The 23,963-nt window shown below is 42.6% G+C and overlaps 1 protein-coding gene across 7 annotated transcripts in view; it reads right to left on the bottom strand.

The window, feature by feature from the left end:
- The window catches only part of KAT6B (lysine acetyltransferase 6B), a 197,283-nt gene that overhangs the window by 172,824 nt on the left and 496 nt on the right, over nt 1–23,963 (bottom strand). For 3 of the 7 annotated variants that reach the window (XM_054035324.1, XM_054035330.1, XM_054035331.1), the window contains exon 2: nt 15,516–16,403. In XM_054035324.1, the coding sequence (XP_053891299.1) occupies nt 15,516–16,136 (621 nt within the window). In that variant the 5' untranslated portion in view covers nt 16,137–16,403. Of the gene's footprint in view, nt 1–15,515; nt 16,404–17,623; nt 17,673–18,233; nt 18,285–22,968; nt 23,078–23,152; nt 23,242–23,311; nt 23,357–23,963 lie in introns of those variants that run through there. The other 4 variants (XM_054035329.1, XM_054035326.1, XM_054035327.1 and 1 more) reach the window with 4 other exon arrangements.

Genomic DNA, 23,963 nt, shown 5'->3' with positions numbered 1-23,963 from the left:
ACAGAAAAGCAAATCACTGGTTTCTAAGATCACACTGCATCAGCTCTAATGCTGTGCAGCAGAGCTAAATACAATGCACATATGCAAGTGCTGTAGCAGATTCTTGAAAGATATATAGCCATGCATCAGATTAGAATCTGCCCCAATAACTTGTTTTCTTCAGTCATCATTTCTCTTTTTTTTATATATATAAAAAAAAAGGTAGATGTTCAGAAAATTTCTATGATTTGCACCTGATCATTTTCCAAAACTGCCTGAAGGCTTGCATTCATAAAACAGCAAGATTTATTGCCAACCAACATGCCCTACTAAATTGAAATTATTCCTATTACAAAATTTTCCAATATCAGAAAAATAAAGATTTCTAAATGTGTGTGAATGGTTTCTTGGAATAGATGTTATTGGCAGTGGTGCTAAATTTCAGTAGCTAGTGAAAAAAATTGGATACGCTAGAAGGTTTATAACAGGTCAAAGCTAATCATATCAGAAGATGCTATTCCTGTTTATCAGCTCTAAAAAGTATGTTTATAGACTGACTGATGAACATCCCCATTAACTGGCTCCTGCAGTAGGTCTACTGGAGCACACAAAATGAAAGCAAGAGGAATAAAGTCAGAAATCAAAGCAAAACATCTTTTCTCCTATAATTTGAGAACCTGGCCATCTATATAAAGTGGATCTTCCTTAACTAGCCATTGTTAAATAAGTCAGCCAAGCAAAGAAGAATATAATTGTTACATTAAAATGCTTTTATAAAACAACAAATTGTTTTTGATAAAAGTATTGCTATTTTGACTATTTAAAAAGAGGCATTACAAAAAGACAAGGATTACATTGAACTGATTTCTATACAGCCATTTTTATGGAGCTTGCTTTAATTACCTTCACATTCTAACACTTCAATGTATTAAGCTTCAGAACATGCTTGTGAATTAGGTGTTCTCCACATTTTTACAGATGAAGAAATGGAGAGGGGGAATGATTAAAGTCACTATTCAACAATAAGCTCCAGATGAGAGGATGGCAAGCTCACAGGGAGTCCGACAGACTTTATGCAGGTGGACAGCTATTGGAACCAGCTGCAGGATCAGAGCCTATGGATAATTTCAAAGTCGCACAGGAAATCTGTGGCAAACCCAATAAGAGAACCTAGATCATCGGTCAGTCCTGTTTTTAAACCTCCCACACAACACACACGATTAAATTAACAGTATTTTTTTCTGTTTTATATGTTATATGAATTGTTCAAGGGTTTTTGAAGTGGGGTTTCCTCTGCTTACAATTTTTCAGCTAATGTTTTGACTACATGAGGTAGCTGTACATAAAATCCCTCAAAGTAATTGTTCTACAACAGTAAACCAAAAAGGCTACTGTACACATAGGGCTATCCTCTCCTATAAGTGGATTGGCCAAAATAAAATGTACTATGCATAAGGCTCCGTGTTTGTCACGGAGGTCACGGATTTTGTGACTTTCCGTGACCTCCATGACTTCTGCAGTGGCTGGTGTGCCTGGTCTGGGGGCTGCCTGAGCTGCTCAGGCAGCCGCTGGGCCAGTTTGCCCCAGCAGCAGCCAGTGTGTCTCGCACCCTCCCTCCCCGCCCCCAGTCCCCCAGCAGCAGGAGTTTGGGTATGGGGGTCTCAGGGCTGGGGTGCGGGGTGGTGCTTACCTAGGGCGGGCTCCCCGCAAGGGCAGTGGGTCTCAAACTTTTTTTTAACTGACAACCCCTTTCACATTGCAAGCCTCTGAGTGCGACCTCCCCCCAATAAATTAAAGGCCCTTTTTAATATATTTAACACCATTATAAATGCTGGAGGCAAGCGGGTATTGGGGGTGGAGGTTGACCGCTCGCGACCCCCCCCCCCCATGCAATAACCTCACAACCCCAAGGGGTCCCAACCCCCAGTTTGAGAACCCCTGGGCTACAGGAACTTCCCTCCCTCAGCTCCTAGCTCCACATGCTGCCTCTGCCAGCAGGCATTCCCCCCCCCCCAGCTCCCATTGGCAGCGGTTCCCAGCCAATGGGAGCTGCAGAAATGGGGCTTGGGGCGAAGCAGAGGGAGCATGTGGAGCTCAGGAGATGGGTAGGGAGCTTGCTCCAGCCCCACCAACCCTCCCCCCCAGCACCCGGGGTGCCCCCTGAGCCATCCCACTGAGGCACCTCCCCCTCCCCCAAATTTTAGTCAGAGGTATATAATAGAGGTTATGGACAAGTCACGGGCCGTGAATTTTTGGTTATGTCCATGATCTGTCCGTGACTTACTAAAAATACCTGTGACTAAAATGTAGCCTTAACTATGCCTGATCACCAGGATGAAATACACTGATACCGCCAAAAGCCTTGGTTTTGCACTGACCAAACTGCACTCCCCATTAATGCTGCCTCCCACCACACAGACACCACATTTTTTAAAAAAAAAAAAAAAGTCAATTATGCCAGGCCACCCCTGAATAAAATGCTGTCTGGGGACAAGAAATTAATAGTTGGCAGTAAGTGTTGCCAACTTCATTACATTTATGCTGTCCCTTCCCACAGAGAGCTCTGCTGCATGACAGGAGTGCCACTCCCCCGGCACACCCCAAAATGGAGCATTTTGTGGGTTAGTGAAGTTTCCCCTCTCCTGGGCCAGATCTCAGCCCATCCAAACAACAAGGAACAATTAGGCTCCACCCAGCAGATGGACTGCTGCAGTTGGCTGCAGGCCTGCCACCTTAGAGGGAAATAAGTGTGGCGGTGGCCCTGGCCCCAGACCTAAGAACACCCTGCTGGGATGGCAAGAACCCTCAACCCCAAACACACCCCTTTTGCTGGGTGGCAGGATACAACAGCAGAGACCTTACACATACACAGGACTCTCTTCTGGGGTGACTGAGTCCAGCATAACCTCCCTCTGCAGAGGATACAGCTCCCACAGCACTCAAACAAGAACACCTGAACTCTTCCCCTCCACCCACCCTAACAGTCTCTCTACAGCTCATGACATCTGTTTACACCATTCACAAGTGGAAGGTAGCCTTTGCAACTATGAGGACCATAAACTTACAGCTTAGAACCTTAGATTCTGCAGAAGCTGACAGCATCCATCCACAAAAGAGTCTTACTCAACCAGGGAAGAGTTATTGATTTTTCTAAGTGTGGCTACAGTGTCACCGACTAAAACACAAAACACCTGGGGGTTTGTTTGGGTTTTTGTCATCAGCAGGGAGGTCATCATAAACATATTCAAACCAAGTCATAAAACCAATACAAGGCTTAGATTGGGCTAGTATGGCCCAGCTGCACCTTTCTCAAACTGCTATCTTGTCCTCAAGAAATCTTTTTTTTTTTCTTTTTAAGTTCACCTCTAGTTGAAGAGTTGAAAAAGGTGTATAACCAATGCAGAGATGTCCAAGTCCACTGAAAGCCTACAACAGTAACTCTGAGAGGCATGAGTGGCCCCTTCCAACTCACTGAGGTGTTAACTGATATCCAGAGATGATGATCTGAATGTCAATTTTGTTAACCATTTTATTAAGCATTTAAAAAGGGAGGATCACAGATTTGCACAACTGGTCTCATTTGGGTGGCCTAAGTGGGTGGTATTTGGGAGATACCACAACCACTTATTTCCCTCTCCACCCCTCCACATCCCCCCCCACCCAAAAAAAAAAAAAACAACTATTAACAGCGAAGCCCAAGGAGGCTACCATGGCCCATGGGCATATTCAAGCCACCACTACTCAACTCCAGTATCAGCCAAAAACTCAAGGAGCCCAGTAGAGGTCAGAGAGCACCTCAGACTTGTATGTCTGCACATTCTACTGTGATCAGTCTCTCATTCAGGGAATTCATACAGGCAGAGTTTATTTTGCAGAAGGGGAATTATCCTACCCCCCTCCCCCTACCCCCCAAACAAACAAACAAAAACACACACACAATCACACACACTGCCTACCATTAATTTTCACACTGGTCACCTATACTGAAAAAGATAAGTCCAGGACCTCAACATTTTCACTGGAAAACCACAAAGCAAGCAAATAGCCCCAGATATATCTGCAGTTAACATTACCTTCCAATATATTGAACTTCCACAAATCAAGAGAGGTGAAATGCTTTGCTTGGGCTCTACACCTCATCAACATTAGTAGTCTGAAGTCAATGGGACTTGTGCTCCAAGTCACTTAGACGCCTCTGAAAATCCAACCCTTAGGCACCAAAATATTTATAACAGTAAATTTTAAATGCTGTGGGATTTTTTTAATCTACATTTGTAGTATGTCAGGAGTCTGGTATTGTACCCTGGTCCATCAGTTGCCTAGATGGTGTCCCTAGCTGCCACACCACAATGGCATCCCGACATTTTCCCCGACAGACAGCCTTAGTGCTCAAGGCCTGCAGTATCACAGCAGCCACTCCCCAGCTCTCTGACTGGCTGGGCAGTCAGCATTCTCCTTGGATACCTAATGCAGAAACCAACAGGAAGAAGCAGCCATCTAAACAACAGGCCATTGCCTGCTGGTTGCTGTCTAGACCACCTTGCCCTTTTACCTTTGCATAACTATACCTTGCCACCTTTGTGCCTTGCCTGACCCTGCCCGGCCCACCCTCACATCCCTAATCCGCTAACCCTCTCCCATGGAATGGCTCTCCTGGCTAGTGATCCGTACGAGAACTCCCTCCTGGCCCCTGACTGACTCTGATTCTGACTCGCCTCCTGATTAACAGACCACCCGTGCACACTTGAGTTCAGCTCTAGACTGCCCCATATCCACTCCAGCCACCAGGCATTACACTGGTAGTACAGGTTCTCAAGTTAGTTTATAAAATCTCAATCCAATTTAAAATAAAATTATTTTAAAATAACTACACCAAGCAATTTAAACTAATCATTAAAATTCTTCTACCCTGGTGGGGTTCCATGTTTACTACCTCTCTACAGCCAGATCAAAGAATTGCTCTAGGACATTCTATGGCCTATTATGCAGAAAGGTCAAACTAGGTAATCATAGTGATTCCTTCTGGCTACCAGCAGCTTACAGGTAAAGTGTTTTTTGCACCCTAACTGGTTACTGCCCTGGAAATAACCTGGCATCTTGTAAATGTGCTCTGACTCAAAGCATCACCAATCTCAAAAAATTCTACAACTGAAATCTTGTGAATTCTTCTTACAATGCACAAGGAAGAACAGAATCCATCTCAGGGCACGTCTTCACTACCTGCCGGATCAGCGGGTAGCGATCGAACTATCGAGGATCGATTTATCGTGTTTAGTGTAGACACGATAAAATAGATCCCCGATCGCTCTGCCGTTGACTCCGGAACTCCACCACAGCGAGAGGCGGAAGCGGAGTCGACAGGGGAGTGGCAGCGGTCGACTTGCCGCCGTCCTCACAGCCAGGTAAGTCAACCTAAAATATGCTACTTCAGCTACGCTATTCGCGTAGCTGAAGTTGCGTATCTTGGGTCGACCCCCCTCCCCGTAGTGTAGGCCTAGCCACATTCACCCACAGTTACGCTAGTACTCAATTTTGCAGTCCTTGCACACAGCACCAGCACATTATTCATGCTAAGAAGAGTCCCCGCGCCAAAGAGTTCAAAATTGGCATTGCACTTAAGGTGCCAAGAAAAGGTTTTCTAAACCACTTGGACTTCCAAACTCTCCTCTCTCAGGAAGAGAGATTCTCTACTGCAATTTTGAGATATCAAATTAGGAAACTTTGGTTGATTAGTAGTTAATTTATACTCAAAGGATCTTAAACATAAAGGGAGGAAGTCAGAAAAGAAAAAAAAAGCAGTTCCTAGTTTTTCCACCACATGTTGTACAACTGTGCTCCTGTAATATCAAGGAACAGTGGGATGTACAGACAGTTGGAATCTCAAGCATCAACAAATCCCAACTGTACTACGATGAGCAAACATTAGCCAAACAGGGGAGTTGAAAAGAACTACTTAATAAAATTAAGGCTGCTGTTGGGGCGAGACCAACTTTGTCAAACTAGACAAGAGATTAAAAGAGAAAATTAATTTTGGTTACTAAGGTAGAACCTGTTGCTTTTAACATAGAAATAATCTAGACAGAACAAACATTTGTAAACTAGTTACATTTGCTAATGAAACAAAATTTAGGCTGTCAGAGAGCAAAATAGGGAAATCCCTAAAATTTTTCAATTTGTAGGGCAAATGGGATGATGCCTGGTGCCCTGCAAAAAATCAGAGCTTATAGAAACGCTGGAGAGAAGTGAATATGAACAAAAAATATATTAAAATTATCCAAGTTTAACTCTCTGCTGTCAGCTACAATACAAACACTTCCTTTAAAACAGAAGCACGTTACAATGGCTTCTTTCTTTTTGAAGAAGCATTGTTTTCAGAAGATTAAGTAAAAGGACTTCCTTGTAAATTTAAGCGCCAGTGCCTGAAATTCTATAGTTTACCCCCAGTCAACAAAGAGGACAATCTATTTGTGGTTGGTGGGTATGATGCAGGAGAACAAAAACCTGGCTTTCCAGGATGCAATTTCTGCTTAGCAATAGCATGACAGTATAGGAGAAGAGTTCTTGAAACTCTAGAACCAGACTGCAATGGCAAGGGTAGGGGAAAAGACACTGGCTAGGTTCTAGTGGTATGAGAACTACGGTCTTCACCGTCAGCAAGGAGAAGAGAAGAGTAGCAGCTTGGGGGAAGAGGGGGGAGAAAACACACACCTTCCTACCCCACATCCAAATGCTAAACTGCCTAAGGAAGTAAAGTCCAAAGAGACAGTACTATCTAGAAGACTTACAAAAGAAATGTCAGCTCAACAGAGCTCATGCATGGAGACTTCTCTCTTATACACTGCTCTGGCAGAATCCCTCACTGGTCCAGATTGCACCCTGGTATGGCAGAATCCCTCACTGGTCCAGATTGCACCCTGGTATGTCACACCAGGATGATAGCATATATGGAGAAGATTTCTTTCCTTCACATGAGCCCTCAAGAAAAGATGAAGGGAGGATTTGTAAAAGGAATTAAAGCGAAGTCTTCAAAGCTCAGGCAACCAGAGAATGCCAGAATACCTTCTTAGGACTTTTGTGATTCAGATGAGAGTTAAGATGGGAGATCCCTTATCACATTATATATATATAAAAATAAAACTATCTTGGAGGAGAAAACTGTGGGAGGTGCAGAGGACTACCTTCTTTTTTTGGAAGATTAAACTAGGCTGCCAACTCCCTAATTCATCAGACCAAAGTGATGGCCACCAAAACCCATAGGTGCCAGCTTCCTCTGTGCCCAGGAGATGCTCAGCCCCCTTCTCTGCCCCACCCCATCCCTTCTCCCAAGACCCCACCACGCCTCTTCCCACCCAGTTCAGCCCCCTCCTCCCAGCATGCCCCATTCTCACTCTTCCCCCTCCCTCCCAGAGCCTCCTGCACGCCACAAAACAACTGATCATAGCAGGCGGGAGGTGCTGATCAGCGGGGCAGCTGGCTGCCAGTGGGTGCTAAGCAGGACTAGAGCACCCACAGAGTCGGCGCGGCGCCTATGCCAAAACCACCACCACTTTCCATGAAGAGAGATTAAGATCTGAAGGAAAAAGGATTAGAAAAAAAGAACAGCAGGAACCAGATTAGAGGATTCATGGAGGGATACAAGGATTTTAGTGGGGTTTTCGGTAGAATTCCACTTCGTGACATCAAGATTTCTTGAGAGGCCATTTACTGAACCCCTCAGAATGCTTGGCATGAAGGCCTTGAGGTAACTAGCAGTCCTCTTCTTGAGTCCATACTGATAGAGATCAAGGGCAAAGAAAAAAGTTTCTCTGTCCTTATCCCTGAGACCGGCACAAGATCAAGCAATATGTGGAAGACAGACTTCTTGTGGCAGTAGAGGGAGAATTTTTATAATCTTTGAAACTCCCTGGGATTTTAAGGACTAGTCAAGAGTCAGGACATGAGCTTGCAGAATGTAGAGACACGGGTTCAGTACTGGACCTGGATTCAGGAGGCTGTCTATTATCCCCTCCCCCCACTCCCCCCCATCTACAATCACCTCTCCCCCATCAAATGGAGCAGGTCCATGAAGTAGAGTTACTCGGCCTACCAGCACCAAGAGGCACCCTTCTCTTTTCATAAAATCATAGAATCGTAGGACTGGAAGGGATCCCGAGAGGCCATCTTATCCAGTCCCTTGCACTCATGGCAGGACTAAGTATTATCTAGACCATCACTAACAGGGGTTTGTCTAACCTGCTCTTAAAAATCTCCAATGATGGAGATTCCACAACCCCACTAGGCTATTTATTCCCATGCTTAACCACTGACAGTTAGGAAGTTTTTCCTAATGTCTAACCTAAATCTCCCTTACTTCAATTTAAGCCCATTGCTTCTTATATTATCCTCAGAGGTTAAGAACAATTTCTTCTTCCTCCTCCTCATAACACCCTTTAAATACTTGAAAACTGTCATGTTCCTCTCAGTCGTCTCTTCTTCAGAATAAACAAAACACACATGTTTTCAATCTTCCCTCATAGGTCTTGTTTTCTAGATTTTTAATCATTTTTGTTGCTCTCCTCTGGACTTTCTCCAATTTGTCCACATCTTTCCTGAAATGTGGCACCCAGAACAGGACACAATACTGCGGTTGTGGCCTAACCAGTGTGGAGTAGAGTGGAAAAATTATTTCTCATATCTCACAGTTCTTTAAGATTTTCTGGAGGAGCAAAAGGGTTTGAAAGGAAGGCCTAAAATCGCTTGTTTAACCAGCTGATAATGAACACATTCCAGGCCAGAGCTCCCTAGGTTTGGGGTCTGTTGCAGGGACTGGGGACCCTGATAGTTCTGGGAGAGATTGGAAATAGGTTACATGATAGTGACCTAGTCTTCCGATACCCACTGAAAAACTTCCCTGTAGAGTTTACATTCGCCTGGATGGATGAGCTAATGGCCATAACTATTAAATTGGCTGGACACGTGAGCCTTCAGAGATCCAGATCTTCTCTCTACTTAATGCAAAAGCAGGACAGACTTACTCATGAGGCACCAGTTCTTGGTTCAAGTAGGCCATCACTGGTGATTTCTCCAGCCTGATCATGATTTATTGCACTGGATGGTATTTCAGAGAAACCAGAGCAAGCCTGACAGCCCTAACTTCTAATACACTGCCTCTCTCCCTGGAAGAACTAAACCTTCTGAACATACCAAGTGGGAAATGAGCATCATATCCACTGGCACCTATGGGGAGGGGAGGAAATCCTTCAATGAGGACTTGACTCAAGAGAAATTGACCCATCCATTCAGGTCAGAGAGGGCTTCCCTGACAGGAGGGCCTCCAATTTGAATTCCAGGAGATCCCCAGTAGGTGAAAGACTAAAACATACCAGTTGTTGGCAGGCTGACCACCAGGGTCACCTGTAAGGATATGCAGCACCTTATGGATACTTCTGTAAGATTAAAAGCTGGAGTTGCTTGCAGGCCTGGAATCGCATTACAGAGAGCAAGAGCTCTCCCCTCCTCCTTTTTATCTACTACGACTCCAAAATGGGGTGAGGGAGCTTTTCTCCTGGTTCACAACAAGCCCAGAGTTTCAAATGTGAGGAGATATCCATCTGGATGCTGCCTATTTAGCACCTTTGGACACAAATCCCTGAAAGAGGCCAGATATATAAGGCATTAAACAGACAGTTTGTCTGAGAGCAGCAGCTAATTACCATCACCATTTTGTTGGACGCTCCAGGGGACATAAGCAAGCACAAATGGCAATGTGGTGTACCACTTTATAGTCAGTCTGCTGAAAACCTCATGAACATCTGATAAGTTGGGATAATGGACACGTTTAGAGACAATTGCGGAGGTCAATGGACAACAGGAAGTCTCTTGGTCATTTGCCCCTGGGGACAGAGTATAACAGGGACTCCATCTTTAACTGTTGTATTTAATAATTGGGTCAGTTATGACAGGACTAGGCTCAGCATCATTCCCCAGATCATTCACAGACATGAAAGTACCTTGAGAAGACCCATACTTGTTTGGTCCAAGGAATTGGCAAGATGGTTCCTAGCAGATGAGAGAGGGTTTTGGCCACAGCGAGTCTGATCTGACAAAGGGCAGAAGCAAGGGTAAAACTCCATTAAGGAGTTTGCAAGAGCTACTTGAGGACTCAGGTGATTCTAGAACAACCATGCAGGCAACAAGAAATGCTTCCTCTTGGCACCTCTGACTCAGGAGGTTCAGAAGGAAAGAAATAAAGCTGATTACACCCTCTTTAAATTAAGGCTCAGGCTTGAAGTTTGTTGCTAGAACTTGTTGGTGTTCAACTTGTGCCCGACTTCAGGCCAGCAGAGAGAGAAAAATAGGCTTATTCCTCTGGAATGAGGAAGATAGAGAGGGAATTATTTGCTCTTGTTTTTAAAAACTGCTGGAGTAAAGAGATTTTTCTGTCTGAAAAATCTTGTGTTTATAAAGTCTTGGCCAGCCCTGAATATTTTTGGGCCATTGAAGGAAGAGAATATATTCTTTCCTCAGAAATGCACCCAAATGGGGTTGGAACTCAGGAAGCTAGGATGTTGTCTGTTAGTTGAATGGAGTCCTGGAATATGTGGTTTAGGTTCTTCACTAGCAGAAGACATATGGAGAATTTCTTACAGACTACCTCTGCGAGTGGGGCAGGTGGTCCTGGATAATTTAGCGTCAACTATGGTAGGTCACTGTAGGCAAACAGACATCAATGGGTGTGGAACACTGCCCTAATTATGGAACAGGTACAGTGGGCAGAAGCAGAAGAGACAGCTTCCTTTCTGCCTGGCTTTTTGCTTCTGCTCTCCAGTATATCTGAAGGCCAGATGGGCAAGGTGGAGCAATTAGAAAAACCTTTAGCCAACAGGCTCCAGCTGCCTTTCCACAGGGAAGGAGCAGAGAGGGGAGGAGCCTGGAAGAGGGGGCTGGGTGCCAGAATCTTCTTTATACATTGGCTCCCTGCCTGACAGACAGAAGGAGGAACACCCAGTGTCTGCACTGGCAGAAGCAGCATCCCAGACAATTGAAATTCAACCCATGCCAAGTTATAATTCGAAAAGCAAGTAAGGTCTTCATAGGCCAGTAAAAACATTAAATAAGAGTTCAAAGTATGAAAAATTAATAAAAACAGCTTGTTTTTGCAATAAGATCAATTTGTAGGGACAAATTGAAAGTGAAAAAGAAAAACCAAACAAAGTGACTCTTGGCATAAAAATCTAATGCAGAGAACTATTACTCAACTGTGGGGGGGGTTTAAAAAGGCATTCAAGAGGCCTAAGAAAATATTAAAAATTAATACATATCAAATGACATATATTGTCTCTTCGGATTCACCCATAACATAGAAAAGCCCAATAGCTATACCGGTGTTATAGACACGCACTATCTGTCACAAACCACTGCACATCCATGTCTACACAGAGTAAGCTCTTGCAAATGATCAACCCACATCCCTTGTTTTTAAAACAGCCCCTCTTTATTAGTACATGAGTGTGTGGGGGAGATAAGGTAAGCGTAAGCCACCACACTAGCCCCAAAATAGTTATCCGTGATGCTCTTTAGAAGTTCAATTCATTTAGCTCTAATCACACTTTCTGCCATCCAGCCCAGAAAACTTATTGTTGAAAACCTAGAGGACATTCCTAATGGAATATGTTTTGCCTATGGGCCAGGTGCTTCCATCCCCTCATGCAGATATGAAAGTAGCAAAAGGATATTGAGAAATAAGTGGCTCCATTGCACACTTCTCTTCCCATACTGCTGGGAGCCCTTTGAATCCCCTCCATGTAAATGTAGTACAGACATAAGAACTGTCATACTAGGTCAGACCACGGTCCATTTTGCCCAGTATCCGGTCTCCAACAGTGGCCGTTCTACAGCTTCAGTAGGAATGTACAGAACAGAGCAATTACGGGAGCAATCCAGGCCGGTCTTCCAGTAGTCAGAGGTTTAGGGTCACCCCAAGCATGGGGCTACATCCCTGACCATCTTAACTAATAGCCATTTATAGGCCTATCCTCCATGAATTTACCCAGTTCTTTTGGAAACCCAGTTATACTTTGGCCATCACAACATCCTATGGCAATGAGTTCCACAGGTTAGCTGTGCATTTTGTGAATAAGTACTTCCTGTTTGTATTAAATCTACTGCCTCTTTATTTCGTTTGGCAATGGCAGGTTTTTGTATTGTGTGAAAGGGTTATATCACTTCTCTATTCATTTTCTCCACACCATTCATGATTTTATAGACCTCCATCATATCCCCCTTTACTCAGTTCTTTTCTAAGTTTATCAGCCCTAAATCTTTTCAGTCTGTCTTAATATGGAAGCTGTTCCATACCCTTGACCATCTTTTTCCACTACTCTGAAACTCTACAGGAAGCAGAGCTGACATTTAAACACATGCTCTCCTCTGGACTCATGCAAGTTTTCTATCGGAAATACACATGTAGTTAAAGCTTGCATTAATTCTACTCTGTGGCTTCTATTCCCAGTGGAGCAGGGAGGTAATACACAGCTATGGTGGAATACCAGTGGACTATACCACTCCTAACATAACCCTGATGCCAGAAGAAAATGGATCCAGACAGCTTCATGGAAAAGGCTAACCCAGGATCCACACACCAGTGCTCTAACATCTCTCTGGACCCTTGGGATTTGCATGCAGCACACCTCATCTGTGAGTTCACAACCCCACCCCTCCACCACCAACATTTAAAAGGAGTTTGCAACTCCTGTTTTGCAAGGCAAACTTCAGAGTTCCCACAGCATTATTTTGTTTATTACAGCAGCAGCTAGAAGCCCCAACTGAGATCAGGCCCCCACTGTGGGGGAAAACTATATAAACACAATAAGAAACATTACCTCACACTGGGCTCCAAGCCCCCCACAGAGGGGAATATCAAGGTCTGCATTTGGTCCCACCAGTCTGAAAGCTCAGTTTACTTCAACCAACCTTCATAGAGTTCCATGATGTACACACACAGCTTCTCAGTTATCCCAGCATGATGTACTACTACTTGTATTAGTAAGTACAACTTGTATAAGCAAGGGTTTACGAGATCAGACTAAATGTCCATAAAAACACTGAGATCTTTGAATTCAAGATGCTATTTTAATCATCATTTCTACAGAAGAGGCAACATGGTCATGACCAATCTTCTGACATACTTACTTTTTCTTCAGCATAAGAAATCTTACTTTAGTACGGTGTATACACCACCACCGATTTAGATCAAAGAGGGGCCTTTAAAATATACTAGCCCTGTCAAAGTCTAGCTTTCAATGTAAAAGGCCAGTTGGCTACATTTTGGTAAATCAAATTCAAGGGATAATCTTGGGACACTCCTTGTATAACCATTCTGTAAACTATTCCTTATTTCAGTTAAAAAGTTGCACCACATTTTTTCCTTCAGTACTAACCTGTACACTTATGGAAAGTAAGTAAAGCAGCAAGATGAACAATAAAAGACATTTAAATTATTTTAAAATAACCATCTCTTTAATAAATTAAGTCATGCAACTGGTAGTTACATACAAGACATTGGCCCCATAATAGTCTATAGGTGAATTCTTACAATATAGTTTAATGTGGCAGATCCTCAGCTGCTACATGTCAGCCCAGCTCTGTTATTTGAGTGGAGCTACACAGGTTTCCAGAAGCTGATGTAAAAGATTTTGAGTAAAATCTAAGCAGCATAAATTAGCAGTACATCTTTATACCTGAATTTGCTTCATATAATGAAAGCTCAATTCTTGTAACAATACTTGACATCAGAGGACTGATTTGTTGGACATATGTTCAAAAATCAAATTTAGATCTATATCAGCATTTCTTAGTGGTACAATGAAGGCTAACTTTTCCAGCACTATGGCCTATGTGACCATTTGCTTGCCCTGAACAAGTCACTATCCCTACACTACCAATGGAGATTTCCTCCTGAGAACACAGATCATGAAGATCCGACATATTATTAATGCATTTTTGTTTGCTTCAGATGATTCACTTCAGTGTAGAATATTGGAATACAGCAAGAATTCCTAAAGGTACTTGTAATGATGAAGCTCTCAGTGGTTTGCATAATTAAATCTATACAGTGTATAAATATAGGGGGGGAAAAAAATCACATGGTAAGCAATACTCCTGAATTCCTATTCCAGTTCTAGGGCCTGATGCACCATGCACTTTTCATACATGAGCAATATCACTGAAATAAATGGGTAACTTTGCTTGAGCACCCCCATCTACATATAATTCTGCAGGCTCAGGCTTCTAGTCAGCGTCACTTTGCCATCAGCTCCATAGCTGAATTGCTTCTGTACAACAATGTAGAACAAGACACAAGCTAGGCTGAGAGGAGAAAGGAATGAAAGAAATCAGTGTGAAAACTGCTAAGAGGAGGATTGATAGAGATGCCGTTTTCGGCCCCCATAATTGTCAAAAGAAATGTGTATGTTATGCAAAGTCAGAAGTGAGCACTAACAAAATGCATCTGAAGTTCAAAAGCCACTCTGCAATTAATCCATTAAAAAAAGCCACTGAGATGAATAATGCAAGCAGAGTGGGATACCAGATGGCAGAGTAGGAAAAATTCTAGTGAAGTTTCTAAAAGCACACCACAAACTCCAAGTGAGGAATGACCAAGGGTTCCCTTTAGGTATTTTTTACACCATTGATGCTCTCTCATCATCTCATCCTTTAAAATCTTGGGATGAAAACACAGGGATAGTTTTAGAAAGAAGTCAGAGCCATTAAACACCTCTGCTGGAAGTATAAGGGCCACCTGGTGACAAAGCAGATGTATGATGGTCAAGAGAATTAAAATGGGCTGAGAACATTCTTCAGGACACTGAGAGCCACAAAAGATCCCATGGTAGAAGGAAAAGGAAGCAACACATTGATCTGACATTGGTAGTTCAGTTCCTAGATGCATGTATTATTAACTTCAGCTCACAATAACCACAGTTCTAAGGCGGAGTATAACTAAAATATTTTTTTTGTTTTTTTGTTGTTGTTTTTTAAAAAAGGACTTAAGACTACATTAGAAATTTATTAACAATATATCTACTAATTAGTGTTACTATAGTTGTGAAACAAATTGTGTCTGATCCATGCACTGTAGTACAAAACTACACACACAGAAGTGAACTGCTTGATTTCTACTGATCGTTATGCCAGGATTACAGCAACATCATAACATTACTTTATCAAGCTGGTGGAATAGGGGACAAAAAGACATTTCATCTCCAAAAGTGCCCAAGCACAAGGGCACAAATACCCCTTTTCCACATAGCTCCTCTTCCCTATCTTAAAAAACAAAACCAGGAACAACCCAAACACTTCACAACAGCATATACAGCAATGCAGGCATCACCTTTCAGAATGTGTTAGTCAAAGATTCATTCACAAACAGTTAAATTAATCCAAAACTATTCCAAATTATAACAAGCAATTTCATATAAAACCAAAGGAAAACTGAAATAGTCATTTATTTGGATTTTGTTTTCACGTCTAGATTTGCCTTCATTTTTCACACTTACCTGGTCTTTTTCATGGGGTAGAAGGCTTACAGGTGGAAGAGAAGCTGGGAAAGCACTGGAATATTTTGGAGTTCCTTTACTGTCCAAACTACCATAATTCACCCTATATTGAGGTCCATCCTTCAGTAACCTCCCATTATTTACAGCACGCTTGGCCCCCAACCGTAATCTCTGCTGAAAGACAGGGTTGTTGAAAATACTTGCTAGGTCATTTTGACTTCTCAAATATTTCTCTATGTTTTTCAGAGAGGAGCCATTTGGTTCCTGAAGCCCTTCAATTGCTCTTCTCAATAGTTTATTCCAATCCACATTACGAAGCTCATTAGAGGCTCCTCTAGATCCCTTAACAGATTTAGGAAGAGTGCCAGGTTTAACAGATGAAAACCGCCCAGGATTATCTGGGTCCTTGTAGGATGCAAGGCCTTTGTTGGTAACTTTAAGAATAGAGCCATCTTGAACACTTAGTTCCAACTGTTCTGAAACAGTTTTCTTATCTAATCCATGTGAAGCGCACACAGCATGACAAATTCTTTCTTCAGATGGCCTTTGCTTTTGCTTTTTAACCTTTTGTATAGCCTCAAGAATCCACTCTGTATAAAGTGGGTTTGCAAGTTTTACCATGGTTGACCAAGAATATCTTTCAGCCAAAAGTTACCCATAGAGGTTCCTCTTTATTCTTTTAACAAATCTTTCAAAGGTTATTCACAACTCTAAAACAATCAGAGAGTTCCACATGCTGTTTAGTAGCTTCTCATAAATATCCATCCTTCAGGAATCAGAAGAGACACAGAAACACGTGCTGACTGAAATTCCTTATTCTACCAACTTGGAAGTCTAGGAAGACTGTTCCTGGTGGCACGGGTACATCCTTATCAAGGAAGGTAAAAGCTTTAGAGAGAGAAGAAAAGAAAAACAGTTAATGCTGAAATAGATACAAATTAGCAATAAAAATAATATTCTAGTGTCTTTTTTTTTAGCTTGGAGATGGTCCAGTAATGAAGCCTCCATGTGACTTTTTAAAAACAGCACTTTATTTGCAAAATGTGTTTGAGAATTCCACACTTCCCTCCCCTTTTAGAAAGTGATCCACAGACTGCATAAATTTCTACTCATACCCAGTGTAACTGTAATTTTTAAGAGTCCCAATTCCCCAACCAATTACTCACTGCTTAGTTTTTAAAAGGATTCAATTCAGTGAAGTCTTTCCTGGTGGAACACTAGTGGTCAATAGACCTTCTTGAAGCCCACCACTGTAAAAAAAGTAAACACCATACATATGCACTATAGTCTTGTAATTAATGAAGAAAGGATTAGCTGCACCTGTTAGGGAATTTGTTGATAAAGTGCCCTTTGTCAAGCATTCCCTCCTTTTCAACAGGCTACAAAAATTAAAAACTACCTGTTTTGTTTGATTAGTTTATATATAGTTTAATCACCACCAGAACACAAATACTATATGACTGATATAGTGCCCATAACAAGTATCAATGTCACAGTATGTACAGGGATAACCATACACCACTGAGCTACTATCACCTCTGAGGCTGAAAACAAGGGCCTACCTGTGCCAGCAATACCAGAGCTTCTTAGGAAGGAGGAACTTTGCCAATGGAGTGACAGGACGAGTCAGATAGGCATAATGTAATTACATTTATAATTCCTATTTTCAGTATGAATGCACATGGTACATTTAAGTCAAGTGTTCCATGTGCCATTTATCTGTGGCATTTGTCTCAAGACACAAATTGCCTCAGTTTCTTCTATTAAGTGAGTGATTACATGGCCTCCAAAGTTAGCTGAAGTTTAGAATACCATAAATAGTTTCTTGGTAAGGTGTAGACTCATTTTGTGTCAAGGTGTTAAGCAAATAAATATAACCATACACGGAGATGAAAATATACTTAATTGTTAAGTTTATTCTGTCTCATGATGTAATCTTCAAATCTTAAAAATAGGTGTTTAAAAAAAAAAAAGTTAACCAACTACGTCTGAGGTCATGCCCTATTATATGCCAGCATTAAACAACAAACACCACTTGATAGGATTAATAGTTTGATAAGAGATATAGTATAAAATAATAAATACCACCACATGGAACAGAACTCAACATTTAAACTGATTTTCTCTTGAATAGTAGAAGATTCTCCAATTCTCCAGAAAAATCTAAATTTAAACAAATATACATGTGTCAGCTGTTGAGGCAGCACACAATGACTCAACAGCAAAGTGCAAAGCCAATATTAATATCTCACGTAAAAAAAGTGGCTTTTGCAATCAAGTCTGTCTATCCAATAATAAGCTCACCTTGTTCTTTTAAATATAAATATTCTTGATCTACACTACAACTGAAAATTGAGTATATGGCATACTATATTTCCAGAAAATGGAATTGCAATTCCACACGTCACACTTATCTAGCAGTTGTAATTATTCTAATCTTCTTACAAGGTTGTAAGTAATTTTCAAGAGGAGCAAATAGGCATGTGTTGGGTCTTATATTTTTCTTCTTTCTTTAAGTTTCAACTCCAGATCAGGTCTCATGTGGTACTGCCCAGCAGGATTAAATAGTGGAAGTGTGGCCAGTTACTGATTAATTTAAATGGCTCTAAACCAGAGGTTCTCAAACCATGGTCCGTGGACCACCAGTGGTCTGTGAGCTCTATTCAGGTGGTGCGCGGATAGTTTCCTCTAAGGTGAGGCAATGAAGGGCCCACCCACCTAATTCTTGCAGCTGTGCAGGCATGGCTCCATAAATTAGGTGCTTGGATCCTAGAGAAGATACATGTAAGGTTAGGTGGTGGTGGCCTTGGGAGAAATAGGGGGTAGGTGGGAGGGGGCAGTGCGCAGTGGGGTGAGAAGAGGGGGCAACGGGAATTTGGGATGTGCAGGGCTGTGGCGGCCAGAGAAAGAGGTGACTTTCCCCAGCTCCAGGGCTGCGGCTGTCAGGGAAAGACAGCCCTCCTTCCCTGCCTCAGCTCTGTGGCAGGGAAGAGACCCCCCTGCTTCCCAGCCCCAGCTCGGGGGCAGCTGTGGTGGGGGAGAGAGGGGAGACCCCCAGCTTGTGGGCTGCCATGGCAGGGAAGAGAGGGCACAACCACTGCATTAGAAAGGTAAGACTACTGATATTAAAATATGAGGTGTGTGCTTTTATTTGTAGGAAAAGAATTTTAATTATTATTAAAAAAAATTATATTTAGTGCTTTTTACAATAGTTAACTAACGGTACAAACAACATTCGGAAAGATCATTAAGTGGCCCGCTGATTTCCTCAGCAATTTTCAAGTGGTCCGTGAAAAAAAAGTTTGAGAACCACAGCTCTAGACCTAAGCAAGAGATCAGTAACTCAGTTTTTACGAATGGGTCATCCTTTAGGTTTGGTTGGGGCTTAAGTAGTTTTGGGATTACAAACACAGAAATTCAACAGACGGCCAGAATAAAAAGACATTCCGAATAAAATATATATATATTATATATATTATAACCATATATATGATTTGGATACTGCACCGACTCCAACACTGAAGCTTGTTGATCTAAACAGACTGGCTAGTGAAAAGGTAGCCCCACCCATTCAAAGTTTAATTCAAGTCCACACTAGTACACAAGCCACTTACCTATTACTGTTTGAAAATTGTTTTGCACATTTGAGAACAGTTTTCAGACTGCTGTAGCTAGAAGTGTTTAAATATAAATGGATATTCCATTGTGGACAGGGTTAAGTTTAAGACAGAATGTCTACTCATGGGAGCCATGCTCTGGTTAACTACACAAGGAAGGTTCTAATACAGTTTCATTTTGGAACCAAGTAGCACATGGATGAGAACTGTGGGTGAAGACCATTTCAGACATAGCTGCAATGCTCAAATAGGGAGTGAGCTTTAGGCTGAAAACAGCCCAGGCTTTAATTTTTGATAATTTCTGAACCCTGGAAACTGTCTTAAAAAAAAAAAAAAAAAAAAAAAAAACACACAAGTAAATATACCTTAGAAATCACACTAACACCATTTTATAGGGCTTGCCCATATCCTGGAATAAAATCTTGAGGGAATTCCTTGCAGTGGCTACATTTCTTTAAAAATAAAAGGAGCGAGGGAGAGTTGTATGGCTCTACCATGGATTTTCCATGGGAATAAAGGTCAGTGCCTTAATTAAGCCCTCAAAACCATAATTGCTGAGTCATACAAATTTGCCACATTTTAAATTTACTCAAGTTTATACTACTACACTAATGTCATATGAACTACCATATCATTTCCATTAAATTCCAGACCACACAGTGTAGGTTCTGTTCTAACCTCTGAGGATACTGATGAAGCATATCAATATAAATATTGTAACCTGTGGTTTACAGGAATTTTTATTAGCCAATGGCTGCGGAAGAGGTGTGTGCAAGCTATAGGCTACTGCTAATTCTGACTACACTGCTGTGAAACTCTTGCAGTGAGCAGCAGAGTCACATTTTTATCTGTTTACTATAAATTCCCTCTGTGTCACAAAACCTCCTGCATACTAGCACCTACTAAATCAACACTGGTGGAGTGTATCACCAGAAGTTCAGGAGAATTTCCACTGCATATGACAAGGTTTTCTCAATGGAGAAGCAAGACCTCTAAAATTGACTTGCTCCAGAAGTCCAACAGAGCCTGAGTTTGTTAAGCTTCAAGGCAATACTTGTGCAGTCAGGCTTTTGAATGATTTGTTTAAAAAGTTAACAAATAATGAGTGTTATTCTGTTGGTTTGTCATGGAGTGTATTTAATTAGGCAAAGCACGCAGATGCCTTCACAATGGGCACCAAAAAGGTCTACTGTAAATGAAATACTTAATAGCAAACATTCTCCCCAGAACATAGCCCAGTTCAGTGCTTTTGTGCCTGGCTTGCCTTACTTTGTAGAAGTTCTAACTTTTTTTTTAATTACAAAAAATTTCAGAAATTGGACATATTGGTAGCAATTATTAAGCCAAGTCTAAGACAACCAAAAAATCAGATATAGTCTTTCAGATTCTATCCCCCAGTACATACTCAGCAAAATATGACTCCAAGAGTCTTTTCAAAGTTAAAACAAGTGAATACTGCAAGATTCAAAATAAAGCTACAATTAATAATTTTGTGAACTATGCTTCTCTAGCACTGCTAAATCTAGATCAAAGTCACACACATTTAAAACTCAAAACTGAAATTATTATTTGGCTAAAAGTTTGTTAGCAACTTCACTTTGTTACGTATAATATAATCACCAATCTTCTTGGTGTCCACATTAATCTTCCCAAAAAAATTCATCATTAAATAATATTCTATTAAGACTTTAGTAAGCTCCAACAAAGCAAGGATTAGTTTCACCACCATAATCTTAAATTGGGAGGGACCAGTTCCAAGTCTCTTGGTGGCAGGCATTAACTTAGTGGGTTTAGCTGCCTCACACTGTGTATTATGGTTTCAGTTTCTCAAATGCTCAATTATGCCTTGTTTTGAAAGTCATAGCAACTTTGATTACTTTTAAAATGCACTATTTTAGCAGCCAAGTGGTTAGGAGTCAGTAATTCTTTATATGTTCACAAAATGTAGCCAGACATTAATATTGAGCATGCAAATACAGGAGCTCTGGAAAGCACAGTATCTTACTTTGCAGTACAAGAAAAGACATCTCTGTTCAATGGTTGGCCTGTGTTTAAATCATAAGCTAAGCTAGATCCAAAATAGTTGCAAAATCATAACTTAATTTTTAGAATGAAGCTAAATTGTGAAAAACAAATCTACTGTAGGGCTAAAGCTAATTAAAGAATACCTTGACTGAACATGTTATTACAGGATTATAGGATTAGTGACTATACTCAAGAATGACATCTTCCGTTAGACCAAACTAGTATCTGGATCATTCAGAAACAAATCTAGATTCAGAAAACAAACTGTTTGCTTAAATAGAAAGAAGTTTTAATCTAGCTGTTCTTTTTAATAAGAAAAATAAGCTTTTCACACAGAGATCTGGAAAAAAAAGAGCTCAACGTTATCCTCAGTTGCTTTCAATATTATGCACAAATAAAAGTTTTTAAAATATGATTTTAACAGAATAGATGGGGAGGGGGAGAGAGAACAGAAAAGACAGCGAGTTGTGCAACCTACTGGTGACCTGTAAAGTACCATTTCATTCAGCTCCTTCCTACTTGCTCTGTTCAGAGACAGCAGGAGCAGCAGCAGGCCAGCTCTCTGCTGCAGCAGCAGGGTCAGGTAAGGATTGCAGCAGGAGTGGAGAAAGAAGAGAAAACTGCCATTGCATTAAACAAACTCTCTTGGCCACACTCCTTTCATCCAGCCCATTATTTAGAATTATGCAGCCCGTCAATTCTAATTCTTCCCTACTATCCCCTCAATTAAAGATTCAAGACATAAGTTTCCTTCTCAAAATAAATACAGCCACAAAAGAAAAATCAGACAGCGGGACTCCCAGTTCATAAGACACTCTTTAAACTAAAATTATTCAGATCATGGAGCCAGTGATTTTTTTTCTCTTCACATGGTATATACCTTTAATTATGAAAAGTGAATGAACTAGTACTTGTATAAACTTTAGCTAACTGCAAAGGGAGAGGCACTAGCAACTTTAGCTGCAAGAAACAGATTAACGGGTTATTTAATTTCTTGGAGAGCAGCATGTGTAAATCAGGATCTGATTAAGTGTTTGGATGCTGCAATACCCCACAAACCAGCGTAAGATCACACATTAAAACAGCAACATGACAGAAAGAAGCACCAGCAGCAGCAAGCAGCACCACCACAACCTGACAGCAACAAAACTAAACGTTTGCCCTTCACACCTTCCCCCCCTGCATATTTTTCAAGCACTGAATGTGCTACTACTATGACAGTGATTTCAAGTCATCAGCGACTGGAAGGAGGGAATATTTTGACTCCCTGCTTAAAATCTGTGGTTGATGCTTTTGTTGGAGATATATTTTTGAGGAACTGGGGGTAGTTTAAAGGCAAAGTTTTTTTGCGGGGGGGGGGGAGAATTTGTAATTCTCAGTGAGATAAGTTGCAAGTTTTGGCAGAGGATGTATTTTAAACAAAGTGTTTTCAAGGTGGAATTTTTGAGGTTGCATGTTTATTTTGAAATGCACAATATTTTTGCAACCTGGGGTGGGGAGGATGTATTGGCAAGTCTCAGTCGGCTATCGCAGGGGGATGCTTTATTGGGAAGGGAGATGAAGGGTGTCATTTTATTTTAATTTTTAAATCCTCCCCCCCACCGCCGCGTTTTAATGCACAAACGTTCTGCGCGTTTTATCTGGCAGGGCTGCAGAACCGGGTGGGTGGGGAGGGCAACATCACTGTGCAGCTGTCCGCACATGAGGCGGTGCCTGTGTATGTGTGACATGCCCTGCCCTGCCCTGCCCTCCCCTGGGGGAGGGATGTTGTGGGGACAGATCTCCCCTCCCCCTCTCAGGGTACCACTCACCTCTGCTGGGATCAGGGCTGGGAGGGGGAGGAGCAACCTCCAGGTGCTGCTGCTGCTGCTGCTCCCCCTGCTGCTGGCTCTTCCCCCTGCTGCTGCTAGGCTGAGGCAGCTGCCGCCACTGCTGGCTCTCCCCCCCCCCCCCCGCCCCCAGCTGCCGTACTCCCCCTGCTGCTGCTGGGCTCACCTAAGCCGCCGCCATTTTGTTTCACCCTGTTGTAGTTAACGTGAATCCGACATGACACTGATTATAGCCCAATGGAGTCTCATTAAAACCTTACCTACCCCCCCCCCCCAAGCCTCGCGCGCCCCGCCCACCGCCGCCCGGCATTGGGCCGCGCCGCACCAAGCTCATTGGCCGCTCCTCGCTGTCCATCACCAGCCAGCAGGAGCGGCGCACCGCGCCCAGCAGCCAGCCAGGCTCCCCATTGGAACGTGGGGCGTGCCAATCACAGGACACGCCCCTTCCATCGCAAGGAACCCCGCCTACCTGTCAAGGGGGAGGCACTGTGGACAACCATTGGCCGCTGCCGCCGCCAAACACCCACAGGGACCCGGCTAGCCCCTGTCCCAGCCTTGAACTCTACCGATTGGCAGCCGATTACTAGTTAGGGCGAGGAATCTCGCAACCTTGCCCTTCTATTGGCTGCCGCACCCGTCATTCTCGCCTACTTCCCACCCCCTCCTCCAGTCACCGCCTACTCCTGAAGTTTGTTCGAGAGGTGAGCGCTGGCGAGCGACAGCCGCTGCTGAGCCAATACTTCAGGGCGGGCGCGCGACACACACTAATACACAGCGTTAAATATTGAGCTTCATGCGCGTGGCACGGATCTTGCCACTGGTACGGGCGGGCGAGATAGACCCTGCGTGTTGTCTCAGCATAACCCTCCCGAGGTGCCTGGCACTAGCAGCGTCTTAGCGCGCACGGACGCAGCCCGCACAACGGAATGGAGGGGGTGAGGGGCACAAAGACGCCCAGCTCCAGCGCCACATGCAGG

Source organism: Malaclemys terrapin, chromosome 7 (genome assembly GCF_027887155.1).
Source record: "Malaclemys terrapin pileata isolate rMalTer1 chromosome 7, rMalTer1.hap1, whole genome shotgun sequence".
Lineage (NCBI taxonomy): Eukaryota > Metazoa > Chordata > Testudines > Emydidae > Malaclemys > Malaclemys terrapin.
This window is presented reverse-complemented; position numbering and strand designations above follow the sequence as displayed.